Source organism: Ambystoma mexicanum, chromosome 9, assembly GCF_040938575.1.
Source record: "Ambystoma mexicanum isolate Mex_15411 chromosome 9, UKY_AmexF1_1, whole genome shotgun sequence".
NCBI lineage: Eukaryota > Metazoa > Chordata > Amphibia > Caudata > Ambystomatidae > Ambystoma > Ambystoma mexicanum.
Genome location: NC_090931.1, coordinates 338,994,021 through 339,016,335, shown reverse-complemented (window position 1 = coordinate 339,016,335; position 22,315 = coordinate 338,994,021). Strand labels below are relative to the sequence as shown.

At 48.2% G+C, this 22,315-nt stretch overlaps 1 protein-coding gene across 1 annotated transcript in view; it reads right to left on the bottom strand.

Moving 5' to 3' along the window:
- The window catches only part of LOC138487325 (uncharacterized), a 2,513,852-nt gene that overhangs the window by 737,759 nt on the left and 1,753,778 nt on the right, over positions 1 to 22,315 (bottom strand). Inside the window, exon 73 of the mRNA XM_069613924.1 lies at positions 19,238 to 19,435. Coding sequence (XP_069470025.1) covers positions 19,238 to 19,435 — 198 coding nt within the window. The remainder of the gene's footprint in view (positions 1 to 19,237; positions 19,436 to 22,315) is intronic.

Genomic DNA, 22,315 nt, shown 5'->3' with positions numbered 1-22,315 from the left:
GTCTGACAAAAAAAGAGAAAGGGCGGAAGGGGTTTCAATCCGCCGGCCACAGCGGAATGAAGGTAGAATCACGGGGGGAGTAGGAAAAGGACTAATTTACACCCAAGGAACACGGAGGGATACCCAATGAAGGGCAACGACACCAGTGGGCAGTACAGGCCCGGTGGGAAATCAGAACGACTTGCAGTAAAGTCAAATCAAAATGCGGGGTTTAGGATCCCCCGCAAATTCAGTCTCGAGCCTACAGAGGGCAGGGAGCGATAGGCGGAACGCCAGAGCTACCTTAGGTACCCGGGCCCTCCTCGGGAGCAAATGTTGTTACAAGGGTAACAGTTGGGGCACAGTTGGGGAGTTTTGGGGGGATGGGAGGGTAGGTTTACCAGGAAGAGAGCGAGGTCCACCATCCAGGGCGCAGCAGAAGTCCAAGAAGGGCAACCCGACATGGGGAAGATAAGATTGCTCACCCTAAATGTCAGGGGCCTAAACTCCCCGGTGAAGAGGAAGAAAGTCGAACATATGCTCAGGAGGGACAGGGCTGAAGTGCTTCTCCTACAGGAAACGCACATTAGAGCAATGGACAAGGGGAAGGTACGCCTTAGAGGATACGATATTCTGACACAGTCAAACGCACCAGGGAAAAGAGCAGGGGTAATGATAGCAGTGAAGGGGGGACAGAAGGTAACAGTGATAGACAAACGGACTGACAAGGAAGGGAGATATGCGTTTGCCAATATTAAACTACACAACACAGTGCTCACCCTAGCGTCCATCTATGCCCCAAACACGGGCCAAGATAGCTTCCTGCGGGATACCATGGGGATACTAGAGGGGTTCGCCAAAGGGGAAATCATTATAGGGGGAGATTTTAATGTGGCATGGCACCCCCAGTTAGACAGGAGCGCAGGAAGACACAACAACCAAGGTGCTCCATCCGAACATCTTAAAAAAGCGATGGAAAACATGGCACTCTGCGATACATGGAGGGAACTTAAGGGCCAACAAAAGGGGTACACTTATTACTCGCACGTACATAATTCAATGTCTAGAATTGACTATTTCTGGGTCTCGGCAGGGCTTCTGGGCAAAGTTCAGGGGGTGGAACTGGGCACCATAGCACTGTCCGACCATGCCCCACTCTGGCTAGACCTAGCGACCCCAAGGAATGAGGGAGGCCTATGGCGCTGGAAACTCCCGCAGGAGCTACTCACGGACCCGGTAATGGCCGAGGCCATTAAAGACAAAATCACAGAATTCTTCGAACATAATGACACGGGGGAAGTCCCCCTAGGCACCGTCTGGGAGGCCTTCAAGGTGGTAATCAGGGGACACTTGATAGCACTGAAGACCTCAAGAGACAAACAAAGGCATGGGTGGGAACGAGAACTGGAGAAGAAACTAAATGAGATCAGAGAGGAACTTCTGACCCACCCCACCAGAAACTTAAAGAGGACGTTAAAACATACGCAGGGCCAACTGGAACTCCTCCGCAACAAAAAGGCAGAGAGATCCCTCCTATACCTGAAGCAAAGATACTACATTAAAGCCAACAAAGCGGATCGTCTTCTGGCAAGACAACTCGCCGCAAAGCAAAAATCCATGACCATCCTCAACATCAGAAACGCACAAGGGGACACACTGACGCGTACCAAAGACATAGGGGAGACATTTAGGGCATTCTATCAAGAACTATATGCCACGAATCACCCGGACGAGGAACTCCAGAACGACTTCTTGAAGTCACTCCCCATCCCAAAAATAACAGAAGAGGCCAAAATGGCACTGGACACCCAGATAACCGAAGGTGAAGTGAAAAAGGTGATAAAAGATCTCCCACTCAACAAAGCACCCGGCCCAGACGGGTTCACGGCCCACTTCTATAAAAAATATGCAGATATCCTATCCCCAATTCTAACAAGACTCCTAAACTCCTTCAAAGACAACGGAAATGTAACCCCATCCATGAATGAGGCGAAGGTCCTGGTTTTCCATAAACAAGGGAAGGACCCCTCCCTCCCAGCCTTGTACAGACCCATTGCATTGATAAACCTTGATGCTAAGATATATACGAAAATTCTTGCTGCCAGGCTTTCCCCACTGCTACCCTCTCTAATAAATCCGGATCAATCGGGCTTCATCCCGGGAAGGCAAACCCATGACAATCTCAGGAGATTAATACACCTAATTGAGAAAATAAACATTACACACACCCCAGCAATCCTACTATCACTCGACGCCGAGAAGGCATTTGACAGGGTGGAATGGACCATACTCTTTAAAACCCTGGAACACATGGGATTTGGGAACCACTTTATTAACATGGTTAAAGCCAACTACACATCCCCATCAATAAGAATCGCGGTCAACGGAGAAGTCACGGAAAAGATATCGATCACAAGGGGGACAAAGCAGGGCTGCCCACTTTCCCCCCTCCTATACGCGATATTTCTGGAACCACTACTAATCAAGATAAGGGAAACTACACAAATCAAGGGGATTGAGATGGCGGGCAGTCAACACAAGGTGATAGCCTACGCAGATGACATGCTACTCGCGCTAGAAGACCCAACGAATACACTCCCTAATGCAATGCGGGTCTTGGAGTCATTCGGGGATATCTCAGGCCTGAAAATCAACAAGAAAAAATCAGAGATCCTACATCTAGCAGGGAATAGAGAACTACTGGATAAAGAGGCGGGAGCATCAAACCTGATTATAGCAGAAGAAGGCATTAAATATCTGGGCGTAACCTTGACGCATAAAGTTGAAGCACTTTACAAAAGTAATTACCCCCCTCTGCTATCCAAAATCAAAAAAGACCTGGAACGCTGGAGCCCCCTAAACATCTCATGGTGGGGGAGAATTCAATTGGTGAAAATGAATACACTACCCAAACTGTTATATCACTTCCATGCCCTCCCGATCACAATCCCTAACGCGTTCTTTAGGGACCTGGCAAAATCAATCTCAAGATTCATTTGGAATGGGAAACCTCCTAGAGTGGCCAGAACAGTCCTCACGTCCCACGTCAGGGAAGGGGGAATCGCACTCCCACACTTCAAAAACTATTATCACGCAGCACAACTCTGGGTCCTGAAAGAGTGGCTGGGGGACAACCAAAGAACATTCTGGGTGACTCAAGACAGGGCAGTGGCACGAACCCCTCTAGAAGACCTCCTGTGGAAACTCAAGCAACACAGACACCCAAACCTGCGAATCAGCGAAATCATGATAGCCACGTTGAAAGCTTGGGACGAGCAAACGCGGAAAGGGAATTTAACTACAGCTACCGCCCCATTTACACCAATATGCAGGAACCCCCAGTTCCCGCCGGGACAAGAACAAGGGGCCTTCGATAAATGGGAAGACGCAGGATGCAGGAAAATAGGGGAAATGTTCCAGGACAGTGAAATTAGATCATTTGCAGAATGCAAGACCATGTGGAACTTAACGAACTCTGACAGATACAAATATGAACAGCTCAGGCACTGGCTAGCAACACCCGAGATGGCCCAGGCGGCAACCAGGGAATTGACCATATTCGAAAAATATCTCCTCACCAACCCAGGGGACAAGAAACTAGTCTCCACACTCTACAACTTTATAAACAAACAAGCAGAGGACGTAACTTGGGCATACATGAAAAGATGGGAACACACACTGGGGGAAGTAATTACGAAGCAGCAATGGCAAACACTCTGGGCTGACGTCCCCAAAGCTACAAGAGCAATCCAGACTAGGGAAATGTGGATAAAAATATTCACACAGTGGCACTATACCCCAGAGAGACTAAATGGCATGTATCCAGGAACGTCAAACCTATGCTGGAGAGGCTGCAGAGAAATAGGCACGTGGAGACACATTTGGTGGGAATGTCAAAAGGTCAAAGGCTTTTGGACAGAATTGATATCAGAAATGATAAAGATATTCCCAGACGCGGACCTAGCAGGAGAGAGGGTTTGGCTGTGCGGACTGAGAGACCAACAAACCCAAAAATATACCAAGGCACAACGAAGAAGTTTCATGGGCCTGGTTATCGCAGCATGGGCTACAATCGCGCAGAACTGGAAGAAGCAAGACCCACCATTGATCTTCACTTGGCTACAAAAAGTCTGGTCGCAAATAACCATGGAAAGAATCACCCATAACCTGCAGGGTACTCGGGACTCCTTCACGAAGGAATGGGGGGGGGGGGTAATAGACTATCTACAGTCGGACTATATGATGCAGTGGTGCCCACACACCATAAGAATAACGGACATCTTCACATCATAGAAGCTGGATGACAAGGAACTCAGCTAACTCTTCCTGAAGGGGGTGGGCATGGGAGGGGGGTGGAGGGACGTTTGGGGGGATTGTTGACACCTTGTGTTTAAATGAAAAACTAATAAAAAAACAACTTTTCAAAAAAAAAAAAAAAATACGTGCAGTGGACGTTTATCATAAGCTGAAATTGAATCAGACTTTAAAATACGTGGACTTTAAAATACGTGCAGTGGACGTTTGAATCAGTTGGAACCAGACATGATTAACTAAAGAGGTTACAAGGAATGTCCCATACAAAAGAAAAGATAACAAATCCAACAAAACAGTCTGGATGGTCCTAGCGAGCTGAATGTCTTTCCCGCTGGGTTCAGGAGTCAGGGGCCTCGTCAGTTCTGACATCAAAGTCCCAGTCTTTACAGTACTCAGGATGTTCTACCAGCTCCCTCTGTTTTGGTGTTGTGATTTTTGAACCCTATTCTTACCAGGTTTCTTGAGGTTCAGTGAGGTTGCCCAACCTCTCTCTCTGCGCTAGCATTGTGCATTTGTGGGGTTGCTGAGCCCTCTTCTTCAGTTGACTCTGGGTGAAATTTCTCCAGAGCCCTTTATTCCTGAACTACTGCAGTTCCCAAAGTACCTTGGTACCCATTGATTGGAGGCGGCAGGGAGAGCTAAAGGGGATCCCTTGAGCTGGGTAGCCAAATCTTAGAGACCTTACCCTCCTCCTCCATGTATTGATCATACTTCTTGACCCAGTATCCTATCGCCTCCCACCATCTGGGCCTGCCTGTGGTCGACATTCCCCCTAGAATCTGCCTATTCTGGCTGGATAGGCCCTGATCCTCATCACAGACTTTCTGGCTTCTAGGTCTCCTTTGCCTCCCCCTTAACTCCTTCATACCACTCTTTCTTGATGTTACTACTCATTATTTTTCACTCCCGAACTATGGCGATCTGTGTTCTTCATTACCTGGGACTTGTGCCACGTCCGCCTGATTTTCGCTTTTCCAAGCCTTAGCTTCTGATATTAACACCTGCTGGAATGCTAGAGCTCTCTTATGCAAGCTCTCCTCTGATGTTACTGCTTCCTACATCCTCTCTTGCCACTCATGGTATTCCCTGCTTCTTCCACTCCATTTCAGTTGTTATCAGCGTTGTCCAACCCATTCTAATTGTAACCTTCTCCCTCCTTATGTTGGTATCACCTCCTTTCCAATCTAATCCATGTTATACCTCCTCCTTCTTTTCCTCTTCCAACTCCTTCCAATACACCACTGACCTTATCTCCTACCTCCTTTCTACTTCTGTTGTTTCTAGTTCCATTATCTTACCTCATCCTCATTTTCCACCCCTTTAGCTCTCACCACCTCCTGCTGTTCTCTGCTTCTGCGACCGCTCCACTCTCCTTTGCTTTTGCTGTCTCCTCGTCTTCCTCTTTCTCTCAGTCACCAGCTTTCACATAATATGAGCCTCCTGCAAAACACTTCAGTGGGCTGGTCAGCCCAGGTTGTATGTACAAGACTTTGGCCAAGGATCTTCAGCTTTTGGTCCCCAAGTGTTGAAGGTCTGTAATTGGCTGTGGTTCCCAGTTTCCTGTGAGAATGAGGCTGAGGAGCTACTCTGATTTTGTTTAACCCCAGTGGCCATTTTGGCCTTCAGATGCATGTCTGTTGAACCAATGAGAGCTGTCTGTGTCTTAGAAAAGCCTGTTGTGTTTTTTTTTTAAAACTTTATTTATTCAGCTTGACAACACACAGATAAACACAGTTAGTAAAAGCACACCATGAAATCAGTTTGCGATCAACAATACAGAGGCATCACTGTACAATGCATCATAAACCAAACAGAGCACAAGAACAAATAAAAAGGGAAGAGTTGCAACCAGAGTGAGGAGGGTATATACCCCATAGAGGGTCACTGAGGGGAGTGGGGTGGAGAAGAGGCTTCCGAGTCTGAGGCCAGGGCAGACATGTAATCACAAAATCTGCGCCATATGTCCCTTGGTCTTGAATGTGGGTGTTGTGTTGCCCCCCAGGCCTTCTCAGTGTCATCTGCCCAGGTGACTGCCCGGAGCCACTGCGCATATGTGGGCGCATTGGGGCGAAGCCAGCACAGTACTGTACAGCGGACTGCCAACATCATACAAAGACCTGCCAATTTCCTAGAATCACGTTTCAAACCGGGAAGGTCATGAAAAAGGCAGCGCATTGGAGAGGGGTCTATGGAGCAGTCTAAAATGTCTGATATAGTGGAGCATATGTCCTGCCAGTATTGTGTTAGGTGCGGGCAGTGCCAAATCATATCTATGTAATTAGCCTGGTCAGCGCCGCATCTGGGACAGTTAGGAGAGGTCTCATGAAACATACAATGTAGTCTAGTCGGTGTGTGGTGATACCTGTGTAGCACCTTGAATTGCAGTAGTTTGAACCTGGAGTTGTACGATACTTCTTGGGTTCACGCGCACAAACGGGCCCAGCGCTCGTCATCAATCTCAACTCCAAGATCTTCCTCCCATTTCATTCTAAGTTTAACAAATGAGGGGGCGGCCCTGATCTGTAGTAGATTATAGAGTCTAGATACTTTCCCTCTGAAGGAATTGGACGTACAGAGTTCAGCTATTAAGGGATCATCTGGTGGAACTGTAGGAAATTCGGGGAATTTAGCTTTTAGGACCTTCCGAAGTGAGGAGTACTGTAGCCATGCTGATGGTCTACGCTTGAGGGCAAGGGGGAGATCCAACCACTCCAGGAAATTGCCCCGCACAAAGACATCCCGAAGAGTCAACAAACCTGCCACCGTCCAACGGACAACAATGGATTGAGGAATGTGAGGGACATCAGGGAGGAAATTCCAAAGTGGGAGGTCACCATGAAACGGATTAGGGGTTGCAACATTGTCCACATTTTGGTAAGAGCAAGTGACGTACTTATCACAGGGTCTGAGGAATCGGGGTCTGGTGGGGCTGGCTTGAGAATGAGGGAACCAATCGTACGCTCTCTAACCTTCAGTTTTTCAAGACGGACATGAGGAGGGGGATTTGTTGTGCTAAACCAGTAGGAGGCAAATTGGGACTGAGCAACTACCCAGTATCTGAAAAAGTCAGGAGCACCGAACCCGCCCAGTTCCTTGGGAGCAGTGAGCGTATTCAGTTTGAGTCAGACCGCTCCTGAGTGCCAAAGAAAGGTGTTAGTAATGCTGCGCAGTGTCTTAAAGAATCCATCGCCCGGCCATAGTGGAATGTTTGTGAAGCGGTATAGGAGTTGGGGCAGCACGACCATTTTTAGTATTCCTATTCTACCAGCTAGGGAGATAGGGAGTCGGGCCCAACTTGCGGTTTTGGTGGTCAAAACAGCTAGGTAATTCTGATAGTTATCGGCGCGCAGTTTCTCAGCATGACGGGAGACCGATACTCCCAGGTAGGTGAAGGTGGATTGGGACCAAGCAAGGCCCAACAGGTCAGAGGGTGGTTGTGTGTTGTCTGTGAGTGGGAATATGGACGATTTAGAGCAGTTAACTTTAAGACCAGATATATGCCCAAAACGGGTAACGTCATTGAGAATTGGAGCGAGGTTTGTTTCGGGAGAGTGGATGTAGAGCAAGGCATCGTCTGCGTACAGGGAGACAATGGGCCTCATTACACGGAAGGCGGTAAGGGTTTACCGGTACCGGTAAGGGCACCGGTACCGGTAAACCCTTACCGCCTTACTACGAGGTCCCTTTGCGGGTCCTCCCTTAATGCCTGGTTTTTACAGGCGTTAAGTATGGGACCCGCAAAGGGACCTTGGTGCTAATTACGGTACCGCAATTTGCGGTACCGTAATTAGCACCTTCACCATTAACATGGAGCCCTATGGGGCTGACTGGCAATGGTGAAGGGGCAATGGTGGATGGCGGAATTAGCGCCCCCACACACCTTGGAATATGGCGCTAATTCCGCCATCCACCAAGGCGGACCCGGTAAGGTACCGGCGGCAGCCATGGCGCTAGTAGCGCCATGGCTTACCGCCTTCCGTGTAATGAGGCCCAATGTCTGCCTGTCCCGCTGAACGTAGGCCTCGATGAGAGTGTGATTGGCGCAGCATGTCTGCGAAGGGTTCAATTGCTATTGCGAAGATCAACGGGGAGAAGGGACACCCCTGACGCGTCCCTCTGGCTATCTGAAAAAGGGTGGAGCACCTATCTTCAGTACGGACTCTTGTCACTGGGTTGGTGTATAGTAGTCTGACCCAGGACCGAAAATTGGGGCCATTTTTCCATGACTCGCCACAGATACTCCCAAGACACTGAGTCAAATGCCTTCTGCATGTCCAGCGTGACTGCTACCGCCTGTGTTTGGGGATTAATTCTACTGATCATGTTGAAAAGTCGTCTAAGGTTTAGGGACGTGGACCTACCCGGCACAAATCCTGCTTGATCAGGGTGTATGATATCAGGCATGAATACAGCCAGGCGGTTTGCCAATAGTTTAGCAAATATTTTTACATCACAGTTTATTAACGAGAGGGGGCGGTATGAGCCACACTGGGTAGGAGGTTTACCAGGTTTAAGAAGGACTGTTATCATGGCCTCGCGGAGTGAAGGGGGAAGTGTGCCCGTTTCGCAAGCCTCCTCCCACAGAGCTAGGAGCTGCGGGACCAGGGCAGATTTATAACGCTTATAGAAGTCCATAGGAAGACCATCCGGTCCGGGGGCCTTCCCTGCAGCGAGTGATTCAATGGCCTCAGTCAGTTCCTCTGTCGTGAAGGGTCTGTCTAGGGAAGCAGTGGCGTCAAAGGAGAGGGCCGTGAGAGGGAGTTCCTCAAGGTAGCAGTCAATTTCTGATACATGGGGCCCATCAACCTTCGAATAAAGGGAAGTATAGAATGTAAGGAACTCTGTGTTGATGTCTTGGGGCGAAGTGGCTAGTGTACCGTCAGATCTCTCTATCGCTGGGATGTTGGGTGCTCCAAACTCGTGGCGAATTAACCTGGCAAGCACACGGCCTGGCCGCTCACCCCCCCGTAGCGCCTAACTGCCTGAGGGTTATCAAGGAATTTAACTTCGCGCTCAGCAAGATCACGGAATCTATCCAGTTCACAACGCAATGATGCCAGTACGTCGGGGGAGTGATTGTGCGCGTATTGGGACTCCAAGCTAGCAAGGGTCGACTCGCTGTCAGCGATATCCTAACGGATGCTTTTTAGGATGCCACTCCCTTTGGATAAGGCGATACCCCTAATATAGGCCTTGAATGATTCCCAGAGGGTAGCTCGAAGGGGGACTGAATCTGTGTTGACTTCGAAAAACTCCTCGATGGATGACTCAAGCTCGGAGGCAAAGGTGTGGTCAAGGAGGGCATGGGGTCTCATTCTCCATTGCCTTGATCTTTCAAGGTCATGTCCCCAGTTCAGGGAGATAACCACCGGGGAGTGGTCAGACAGAGTTCTGGGAAGGATTGCCAGATGGGTCAGGCACCTAATTAGTATATCCGACAACAGCCATCTATCTATCCTAGAATGAGAGTCATGGACCGAGGAATAGTAGGTATACGTGTGGGAGTCAGGATACACTAATCGCCAGGCGTCCACCACTGCCAGCCGGGGGAGGGTTGTGAGGATTGTGTAAGCTGCCCTTGAAAGCTGGCGAGGTCTGGAGCCCGATCTATCTAAGGTGACATCCAGAATCGTGTTGAAGTCCCCGCCCCATATAATCGGGATCTGAGGGTAACTCTCAAGGAGCGATGCTAGGTGAAGAAAGAATTCAGGGTCGTCAATATTAGGACCGTATATATTAAGGATAGCTACATCTCGATTCTGCAATGTACCAATAATGAGTATATATCTTCCGAGGGGGTCAACATGTGATTGGGAACAGCTGAACTTCAGGTTTCTGTGAATTAAAATGAGGGTACCTCTGCTCTGGGTAGAATAAGTTGTGTAACACCTCTGGAATCCCCACTGCTTGGCAAACCTCTCGCACTGTTTAGCACAGGCGTGTGTTTCTTGTAGACAAAGGATTTGTGTACCATGGCGCTCAGCGTAGAGTTGTATTTGCCTCATCTTTTTGTAGTTTCCCAGTCCCCTAATATTCCAGCTCATAAAGGTTACGTTACTATTCGCCATTAATATGGAAGGTATGCTTGGGTTTTGTTCTGCGTATTAGGGTTGGTCCAGTCCAATGCGGCCTGGACCAACGTTCTACTCCATCTATACCTCTGTGTTTCGGTAGTGTGCCATGTGTGATTTCTCTGGTGGCCGTCAAGACTTTTTTAATATAACTTCCCCTCCCCCCGGTTCCCACCCACATCCCTCCCCAAACCTGAGGAATGAATCCCAAACCCCCCCACAACAATAACAAACTTCTCGGCATCAGCGCCTGGGGGGCTGTTAGCTGACCGAGCAGTGGCGCAACGGACTGTAGAGGGTAAGCGAAGTGTGCGTACAGCTGGAGTCTCTAGTGCATACAATTTACAGACCATATGTGAAGCAATCATGGTGTTACCAAAAAAGGGGGCCTACCATAACATGTTAATGCACTACCATAAGCGCTAGACATGACAGTTTATAATCATGAGCCTTCCCGGCCTTGGTATCCCGTCAGGAAGCCTGCGTGCATTTAGAGTCTAAAGCACCGATAGGGCGTCAATAACTGACAAACATAGTGAGATGAAACCGCCCCAAGGGGCCATGGTTGAGAGGATCAATACAACAATAACAACAGATAACCATTCAATGCCTTTATGCATAGCATCGAGCCATCATGAAGAAGACTAACTCCGGTCTATTGCCGACCCAGCCCAACTTAACAGGCAACATTCTAGACTGGACTGGCGATGACAAGGGACTACCCAGGGAAGTGTTCATCCAGGAATTTAGAGGCTTCCTCTGGGATCGTGAAAAAAAAGGTTTTGTTGGAGTGTTCGATACGCAATTTTGCAGGGAACAGCATGGAGTACTTGACTCCTAGATCTCGGAGTCTTCTCTTCACAGCTACAAATGTTTGACGTTCCCATTGCACCGCCACCGAATAATCTGGGTAGAGGTGGATTTTGGCCGCTCCAAGTGTAAGTTCACCTTTGATCCTGGCTGCCCATAGGAGGGCATCACGGTCCCGGAAGTTCAAGATCCTGGCTATAATGGGCCGAGGGGGGGGCGCCGGGTCTAGGTTTCGCGGTCAGGGCTCGGTGTGCTCTCTCAATGGCGAACTGTGGGGAAAGTTTAGGAGAGTCCAGGAGTGTCATGAGAATCCGTTCCAAGTAATCCTCCATCGGTTCTGTAATATTGTTCTCCGGTATTCCAACTATACGCAGATTATTACGTCTCGATTGGGATTCGAGGTCATCATTTTTCTTTTCGACTGCCGACACACGGTCGGTGAGCGTGGAGACCTCAGCCCGTAGAGAGCCCAGTACATCTTCGGCAGCCCCCAGTCGAGTTTCAACTTCCGCCACACGCCCATCTGTCTTTTCGATATGGGCTTTTATGGAGTAGATAGACCCATTCATATCGTCTAATTTAGTATGCAGCATAGTGAAGCCATCACGGATGTACTCCAGCATCTTCTGTGAGTCGTCTGAGGTTGATGGGGCCGAGATGGACAGGGGCTCCTCAGTATCATCGGGGGCGGCTTGGACGGCGTTTTAGCAAACATGTTCAACGAACTTTGCTTTTTCCCTGTACTGGCTCCTTTAGTCATGATTTAAGCAGGACAAAGGCCTGGGGTCCTGGAGGAAAGTGGATGAGCAAAGTAGCTTAGTGCCCGGTAGCAGCCGTAGATCCAGAGTGTTCGGGACGGTGGGTATGTGGCCAGTGGATCCGTGTCCCGTTTGCAATGAGAATTACTCTCCAAAGTATATTTTTAGCTCAGTAGCTCAGTATGCACATGCTGAAGTAGGTTGAGTTCACAGCCGTGGAGCACACATGGGAGTTCGGCTACCGGCGTCGCCGCACCTCGGGACCGGTACTGTACAAGGCAGGCCTTAAAAATTCAGGGCCGGGTTCTTCTCAACCCCAGAGCTCGCACGGAGGTATGAAGTGCGGTGTTGACCCAGGTTCACAGGGCGGACCCGCCGGTGAGGCACCAGAGTCAATGTGGGCCGAGGCTGGTGGCTAGTTGGTGGGGGGGGAGAACTCTCAGCTCGGTGGAAGTAGTCTCTAGTAGGGGTGCAGCGCAACCACCGGGGCCCGAGCGATCTGAAACAGGGTGGCGCCACAGAGTCCAGGACCCGCGGGACGCCCCGGACACAGGCCCCCCAGGGCACCGCAAGTGATGGGCCCAGCAATCCCCCGCAGTTTTCCTCAGTGGTGTCCACAGCAAGGCAGCGGCCGCGGGAGCCCAGCAAATTAAAGGGGGGGGTCCGCCCATCGTCAGTCACCCAGGCCACTTACCTTGCCAAGAGAGTGTGCAGGAATGCTCCGGGAGGGGGGACGCGGGCAGATGAGCAGGTCAGCCGCGCGGCGTTGTGCAGTTCAGAGCGAAGGGAGCCAAAAGCCCCAGGCACCAATCGCCAGCACGTATCAACACAGGGAAATACCAGTCCGCCCGCTGGTCTGGCAGATTGCTAGCAGGGATGCTCCGCGCGCCTCCAGGGCCTCGGCGCCCCTCCCCCACAGAGGCCGCACACGCCGGGGCGCCGAGTAGCAGCACGAATCAGCAGCCCTTGGAGCTCCGCCTCGGGGAGAGCCGGGCGTCCGCGGTGCCGCGTCTCCCACAGCAATAGCAGGGCCCACAGAGGTTCTCCGGGTCCCAGAGTCAGGATGTCGGTGGACTGTCAGCTTATACCGCGGCCATAGCAGTGATAGTTGGCACAGCTGTATTGTAGCGGTTAAATCTGCAAAGATGTGCCCTCGTCGTCCGGAGCTTCACACTCAGGCGGCCATCTTGTTTCGGCGCAACAGCGCCCCCCCAACAAGCCTGTTGTTGAGTGCTGGGTTGTTAAGGGATGTTAGAGGGTGTTAGGATTATTTTACTATTGCTGTCATGCTCCATGTTTACAATGTGTTCACATATTTGCAGGCTCACTGACTTCATATGCTGGTCTGTGGATCCGAACAGGGCAGCACAACCTTGCAGTCTCTGAGACAGATGGGACTGCAGCATCCCAGGTTGGGCAGGGGAGGGGAGTCGTGTCCAGCAGCTCCTGAGGAGCAGGCCATGGTTTTTATAAGTCTAGGCTCTAGCACTGACTGATCTATGTTGGGGATGGTTATGATATTGTGACTGTGACTAACCTTTTCAGGAGCTGTGTTTTGGGGGAGGGTGCCTGGTATGAATTAGTTGGACTATGTTGGAAAGGAGTATGATATGGCTATGGTGCTTATCCCCTGCCAAGTCACTAAGACAGACAGAGTTGCCTGGAGATCCTCCTTAGTATGCCCCTGGGCACATCATCACCCAATGGCTTGGAGAGGCATCCAGCCCCCAAGGCCAACCTCTCATCTGTCTGCATAGCCAGGCAAGGGACATTATCACAGGTCATATTCATAATGGTTAATTTCCCTTAATTAATCGCTCCATGACATGTTTTATGCTGATAATTGATTCAATTATGTCATCAATACTTGGTCAATGTTCTCTCATATTGAGATGGTGTACCTCTGGGAGAGCCCTAACCAATGTCTTAGCCCCATGAAGGTTATGTATTTGTAACCGACTTATGCATATTCAAAACTCTGCTAAATGTGGATCTCTAGTATAGACTGGCATGCTTGATGTTGGAAATTATTGAAAAGCCTTACATTCTACAAGTAGTAAGTACAGCTATGTGGATTTTTTCTTTTTTTTCTTTAAATGATATTTTATTGTATTTAGCATCAAACACTGGTTTAACAGTGCGCACAGCAAACCAATGAGTTACAAAAATGTAAGTTGCAGATAGCACAGTGGGTGAAATAGTGATGCCCTGTGGAGCCGTTTCTAAGTCATGCTTTGTTATGAAAGTGCCCTTCTTCCACATTTAACCTGCTCTTACCAGCCCTCCCTCGTACTGGGGCTGAACATTGCTCGGGTCAGCTATCAAGTCTCTTATGGGGGTGCCCATATACAACTAAGTGGTGACGGCTGGGTCATCACCCCCTGCATCTTTGGTGAGAAATACCAGAGGGACCACAGCACCGCAAGCTCAGAATTTGCACTGCATGGAACCGATGGTGACCCAGAGCCATTCGCTCAGGGTTACTGGGGCAAACAACTCGTTTTTTAGGCCTACCCACTGCTTTTCTACGTTCACCCTCAGGTGGTCTACTGGCACTCGTAGTTGGGATGCCCTGTAGTATTCGAAGAAGTCAGGGAAGTTCATGCCTCCTTTATCTTTGGGTGTTACCAGGGTCGTGTATAAGACCCTGGGCCAATGGTCGCCCACAAGAACTTGAGTAGGAACGTTAAACTTCTGTATGGAACTATCCAGGGATTATTACTGGGAGTGATTGATAGAGGAACAATAGTCTTGGGAGAATGTTCAGTTTTATAGCTGTGAAGCGTGATGTCCAGGACAGCATCATTTTGGACCACTTCTGCACATCTGCACATCTGCTTTGATTGTGTCCCATAGGGGAGTGTAGTTTGCGCTGAACAGCCTTGCAAGGTCTTTAGTGATCACTATCCCTAAAAATGTTATGTTTTCTACTCGCAGCTGTAAACTTCCTTCTGTATTGGAGTGATTGGGGAGAGTGAAAGGCTGATTTAAGGGGAGGGAAATTGCCCGTATTCTGCCAAGGATGTTAAGAGGGCCGGGACAGACTCTGTCAGATGGGTTAGGTATGCTAAAATGTTGTCAGCAAATAACGATTGCTTATATTCGATCTGATCAGCCCGTGTATCTGGGTGTTTGCTCGGATGGATTGCGTGAGTGGTTCTAAGACCAGAGCAAATAAGAGGGGCGACATGGGGCAGCCTTGATGTGTGCCCCTTGTTAAGTGCAAGGGATCTGAGGCTATGCCATTTACAACATCTCTAGCTGTTGCTTTTTGGTATAGTGCTTGTGCGCCCTTCATCCATTATCGTCCTAATCCAGCTCAGACCATCACTGATCAAAAGAAGGGCCACTCCACTCTATCAAACACTGTTTTTGCGTCAACTCACAGCAGGGTGGGGCAGTGGTCTCGGTCGTCACTTGACGCAATCATGTCTAGGGTCTTCCGCACATTGCCTGCTCTCTGTCTGACTCTCATGTAGCCCATCTGGTCTCTGTGTACTAGTTGGGGGAGGACTTGGACGAGACGACCCGCTAGGACGCTCGTGTATATTTTGGCATCTACATTCATTAGAAATATTTGGCGATATGATGTACAGTCCCTGCTGTCTCTACCTTATTTTGGAATAACTATGATTTTGGATTCTGTAAACGAGGCCGGGACCTGGCTGGACTCCAGGATCTCAGTAAGAACGGGGTTAGGGAATTTCTGTAGGCTTTGTAAAAGGCTGGGGTAAACATTCCTGCCCAGGTGCTGAGCCCGCCTTTGTTATGGGGGTGTTTAATGTCAGTTGGGAGTCGTTTGGCATTTGGGTTTGCGGGGAGGCTTTCAGGTACTGGGCTATTCCCTCATTGGTGTCACTGCTTTCCGTGGTATATAAAGTGTTGTAAAATTGGGTGAACCATTTTGTGATCTCTTCTGGGTCTGTTACTTCTCTTCCCTTTCTGTCTTTTAGTTTGCCGATCACCCTGTCTGCTCGCTGGGCTCTAAGGCGCGTAGCTAACATAGTGTGAGCCATGTCACCCTTTTCATAGAATCTTTGTTTTAGATACCTGAGCTGAGTCAGTGCTTTAGTGTGCCATATTTCGGCCAGCTCCTTCCGGAGTGCTCCGATTATTCGCTAGGGTTTCCTCCTTGAGGAGTGGTTGAGTTTGGAGGAGCTCCTCTTTTTTCTCTTATTTCCTTTTGTATTGCTTTCTCTTTTACCAGCCTGGTTCTGTTTTTGAATGCTTCCTCTGAGATTAGGACACCCCGGAATGTAGCTTTGGCCGCTTCCCATATTGTGTTCAGTGCTAGTTCCCCCATATCGTTGCTTGTGAAGTAGCCTTTTATTTCCTTGACCAGGGTGTCCCTAAAAATTGGGTCTTTATATAGCGTGTCGTTACAGATCCAACTGCGATCGGTCTATGGGGGAGGCCCTACTTCCAGATCTAATAAGCACATTTCGTGGTCTGACCACCCTATTATCTCAATGGTCGCTGTTTGTATGGAGTATGCATTTGCTGCTTCTAGAAGCATATCATCTATACTGGTTTATGTAAGATGTTGGGGAAGTAGAAGATGAATGCTTTTTTCTGCGGGTGTACCTCCCTCCATGTGTCAATCAGGTAGTTGGCCTTCAGGAGAATGGGAAACCATTCGCCATCAGTGAGGGGGGGGGGTGAGCGGCCTCCTATCTCATGGAATCCCAGTCCATGGCGGGGTCTGATATTACATTGAAGTCACCCCAACAGATCAACAAACCTGTTTTCCAGCTATCTAGAAAGGTAAAGACGTCTCTGCTGAAAGCCAGCTGTCTTTGAATTGGGGCATAGGCTGAACAGAGCATCACCTTTTGTGTCCTGATCTTCCCATTGACCACTATGAACCTTCCCTCCTTGTCTCTGTGAACCTGCATGATTTGGAGGTATAGGGATTTCCTGTATACTAGACCTACCCCTCCTTTTATGTGCTCTCCTGATGCCCTTAGCACTCCTCCCAAGTCTCTCCCCCCACTTTGAATTCCTTCCCCTTTGCAAATTCTGTTTCCTGGATGAACAGGACGTCTAGCTTGGAAACTCTAAATTCTCTGACTAGCATTGAACTTTTTTGCAGCGAGTTCAGGCCTTTAACATTAAGGGACCCTAACCGTCACCCAGTAGCCTGCAGCATGGTCTCTTATCAGAGGTTCCCCCTTTACCTTGGACTGTGGGCCTATTTGCTTAATGTTTACTTGTGGTGATAAACACTGTCTGTGTTGAGAACTTTTGTTTTGCCCATACTGCCCTAGCTTTGTTGCTTTGGATTGTTTCCCCATGTCTGATGTGAGCATCCTCCTCCCCCTTTGGGAAGTGCCTCCACTGGCTCTTCTCCACTAATTGAGAGGACCTTAAGTTGTAAGGCCCATACTGCAGGAGCCCCTCGCCAAGCTGTTTGTAGCTTTCTTTCTGTTTGAACTGTGGTAGCATAAACGGACCACTGTGGTAAACGTGTAACTACTAAAAAACTAACAAACCATTCTTCTAATCATTTCACCTAAACCTTGGCATGGGGGGGCAGTGTCTCGAGTTTCCCTTGATTCACTCAAGTTTTCCCCTGGCCTCTTTCAGGTTTGACCCCCGCTTATTATTGCTTGCCTTCCAGACCAGACCATCCAACGATATGAGATTGCACTCTTTTTAGTTTTCTGTGGAGGTAATGTCGCAGCCGTTTTCACGGAGTGTTATATCGTTTATATTACCTTGAGCCCAGTGAACAACCCCTGCACAGGACGGAAGCTGTTGATTTGTCCATGGGGCCCCTTATCCTTTGCGCCCCATTCTGTCCTGTTTCCTGTGTGCTGAATGCAGCCCCTCCACTACTCCTCTTGCTTCTTCTTCAGATGTGACAAGGTAGTCCTCTCCACTGTACTCAAAGTTTAATGAAAAGGAGAACCCTCATCTGTAATGCACTTCTTGTTCCTGTAGCCAGGTTGTGAGCGGGCGGCAACCTTTTCTTTTGTGGAGTGTAAGTGCTGAAAGGTCCTGTAAGATTCTGATGGTTGATCCTTCAAATAAGATGGGTTCTTTTCTCCTTTGCATTTTGTAGAATGTCTGTTTTTTGCTTCTAGTAGTGGCATTTAGCAAGGACTGATCTTGGGCTGTTTGATGGGCCTCTGGCTCTGTGTATTTTGTCAAATCCAAATTCGTGACTCCTGGGGGATCAAAGAGTGAGGTTATTAGCGCTTTCACTCAGTTTTCTAGGAGGGATCGTGACTTGCCCGATTTCTCGCTGAGGCCCATGATGCAAATATTTGTCTGCATTTCCCTGTTTTCCATGTTGTCCAGTTTCAGTACCAGATCCCTTTCTCTCTGTTGCAGGTCTTGGAACTGGGCTTCGTTACTCATGACTGAGAGGTCGCTTGACAGTTGGTTATTTTTTAGTGTTTCTACGCGATCCTCTACATCCTGGACTGCAAGTCTGTAATTTTTTCGGTTAGAGTTGACCTAATGGACCTGATTTCCCCTAACAGGAGTCATATGCCCGCTTTGGTGGAGATATCTTGGTCTACCCTGTGTATGTCCGGCTGGTCCTCGGCCTTATTTGTTTCCATGCCCGCTGGCATATAACAGAAGCTTTGCAGCCTAGTCCTTGTGCTCCAGTCCAGGGTGTGCAGGGCATTTGTTGTGCGTTTGTGCTTACACTGGCAGGGTTTGGTGCGGGCTCCAATTTGCTTGGTTTGGGAAGCAGGCACAGGCTGCTGTGTAGAGTTGCTGTTCTTGTTTTGTGCTTTTGTGCTTAGGGGTTTGTTGACTGTGAGCGCAGGCACTGCTGGCTGCTGTGTGCTTGTGAGGCTGTAAGCCACGGTTTTGCTGGCTTTGTCCTTCTCTTCTTTTTCCCCCTTTCCTCCCATGGATGGCAGCCTGGCTGGTGTCCCCTCCCCCTCCGCTATTGGGATCCTCTGTTGCCTCTGTGCTTCGGTCCACATGTGCTGGAGGTGGTCTGGTTCTTTTTTTACGTAACTGGCTGGTTCTTCTGTGTTAGATTGGCAGCCGACTACACCATTGCTTCTTTCTCAGTGAGGGAGATGGTGGCTTAGGCTGCCATGTCATCTGCGCCCCCTGGTGGTCTCTATGTGGATTTTTAAAATGCACTCATGATGTAGATTTGTTGTTTTTGTTTTCATCTTTGGACACTCTTTATGGATTATACTTTCGAAGTGATGATTCTGATCATTGACATTTTATAATGATGACATGTGTGTAGTATTTATTGTTACAATTGTTGATGTTGCATATAGAATCAAATGTGGGCATACCTTGATGATGTTGTAGCTACCACAAGCTTACCTCTCACAATCCACTCTTGGATTTCCGACTCTTTGACAACTACCTTCAGCAGTGCCTCCACGTACTCTCGATAATGCTCCTCAGAGATAATGGGCAGGGACAGATTACGATGAAAGGAGGTCGCAGCCACAGGTGGGCCCTCTGTGCTGTTGGGATCACTGACAAGATCTTCCAGTTTGAGTTCATTTTCTTCAGTATCTAAACAGATGATAAAACAAAAGTATTTTCAAATATCCTTCATAACACGAGTATTTCTGGATCTGTAAGTACTAATTTTGACAATATATAAAATTATGATATGCTCCAAGGACCATGGGAGGGAGATGTGGACATATGTAATGTATAGGTAGAAACATATTAAGGTCACTACTTAAAAAAAGGAGAAGTCGACAAACACTGGGAATTACATTACGAAACAAACATACCGTCCTAATGAGCTGTTTCCCGAATGCAAAGTTGTGTCACTCTACAAGTGTAACCTTAACTCGCAGCACACTATTTCAGAAGAATGATGTTAACTATAGCATGCTAACCTAATATTTGAAGCATGTGTTGTGAAGTAGTGGTCTAGACTCTAGTGTGAGTTAAGGTTACATTTGGGGGAGTGAGCTCTGTCACTTAAGCGGGGAAGGGAGGAAATATAGCAGAACAAAATCTGGCATGGTCGAAAAAGGCAAAACCAAGAATAACTAAAGGGAACAGAGAGCAATTACCAGATCCATTGTAGTGGGCAGGCTACATGGTGCATTGAAGCAAAGTTCAATTTGCCACATTTGGAAGGACAGAAGAGAAGGGGCTTATAGTAGTACTTTCAGGTTCATTCAAGAAGTACATCAGAGAAAGCCTCCATGAAGGTATGGGCTATTCAACAGAAGAAACATTAACTGTGGGAATGTGTACAGCTGGGTGATCCCTTGCCATCCATTACAGAAACCCAGTGGTAATGGGCAGATGCAACCCGGCACTAGGAGAATTCCCACCGGCGGTAGCCTCCACTCAGCACCACCTCATCTCAATATGGCAATGGTCCCCTGCAAAAATATAAACAAAGGCCTTACAAACCGTTTTCCCACCAGTCATAGGCAGAGTGGGATTACTTAAGCAATAACCACCGAGGTGGGGGGACTTTAGCACTAGGGCCCATGTACCAGATGTTGCTGTGCCTTTTCCTGGTGGTTAAGCCCTCACCAAGGACGTTATGGCTACTAGCGCCCCGGCACCATTTCCAGTGTGCCAAAAGCTTTTTATTTTTTATTGAGAAATGCTGCAGAGGCTGTTTCACAACATTTACATAAATATATGTCTGAAAATGGCAGCCAAGGAAAACAGAAGAAGGGAACTTCTTTGATTATTCCTTCACATTATCAATTGTGGCTATTGGTTTGGGAGGTGTGAGCCTAATTTTAATTGTAATTGGTTATTTATAACACGCTTATTCCCCAGAGGTTTCTAAATGCGGACCCAGGGATCGAACCTGTGTTGCTCTGCGTCGTCTTGCTTCCAAGGTGAGCGTGTTGCTCCTGAGCTATCCTCCCGGCATTTTGTAGGGGCCCAAATGTTTCAGCAGGCGAGAGGCGAGCATCGCAGAGAGGAAGGTGAGTGGGTCAGAGGAGCTGGTTTGGGGAAGGGAACTAGTGCGAGAACATTGGGGCCTATTTACTTGCTGCACTTCCATTATTGTTCCCCTGCAGGACAAAAGGTTGCAAATCTTCTATGGGGTCTACATCTTGGACACTTAAAGAGACATGAACACCAGGTGGCGCAATGCTATTGGCTGGCCAGGGGATTCTGAACATGCTGCCGCTGGGACTAATATCACACCACGTGTGATGGCACTTGACACTCTTAGTCTCCCCAGCCTTTACCTCGAGGGAGAGGCCGGCGACTTAACAGAACACCTAGAAAATCTGAGGCAATGATGACGATGTCCGTGCCTCAAAACTCCACAAACTGGAATATCACTGAAGGCAAGAGCATCAGTCCAGCACAGCACAGAGCACCTTATGCCCACTGCCAAAGTCACTCAGAGGCTGAAAAGTAACAGGAGCAATGATTTGTATTCTGCAAGAGTAAGCAGCATAAAATCCAACACCTGGATTGTTTATGTGGAATGAGGGCCTGCAACCTTACCAATACGAGGCCAACAAGATATAAGGAAGCAATAATTGTGCATTTCAAGTGCAGTACTAATTTATCGAGGGCCAATGGAAGTTTCCATCCCTTAATGGCCCAAGGAAGTGAGCATTAATGCGTTAGAGCACTCTGATCAATCATGGTAGAATGTCCTGTTTAATACCAGGAAAGACAAATGAGGAGGAGTTGAACATTGGGACTGGAGACATATGAAATCCATTATTGCCCACTGCATTGTTGGTTAGACACATTCTATTAAGTTCGTTTTCCTGAGAATTGCGATTTTGAAACTGGGCTAAGGTTTTGTGTATTAGTGCGGCTATTAGTAGGACCATGTTGGGTTCTGTTAGACGCATGAGAAGTATGCATATTTCAGTGAAGTGTAGAAGAAACCTTAACATGAGGAGGCATTAATATTTTTGACAAAAGTGGGATCAGCTATGTTGGTGCACATTTTGATAATGTTGCAGGAAACATTGCATCACTAAAGTAGATGTCTTTAAAGCAGAGATAGCTATGTAAAGGGGGAGCAGAGAGGTTGCTGGAGAGAAGACCACCGAGGGATGTCATCTTCAGGTGGGGCGAGTGCACCTTAGCAATAGGATTGAAGCTGTGAACTGATGGGTTTTTACGGATGTGTTGGGCAAATCAGTGGGTCCTTTGGTAGTAACAATGTGACTTTTAAATGAGGTTTGGCCATTGGTTGATGGAGGAGAATGTAAGAGACAGATTTCATTTGTTTACACTACATGGATCTTTTCAGTTTTGGTTAAGAGATCTGGTTGAATTTCCGTTGTGTCTTTAACTGAGTCAAAGATTCAGTTATTTGTAAAGTGGTCATCACAATTGCACTTTTGTTCGGGTGTTTAGGTGGCATACATCTTCAGTTTGATTAATTAGTGCATAGTTTTATAAGATTAGTGGAGTAACACAGAGTAAATAAAA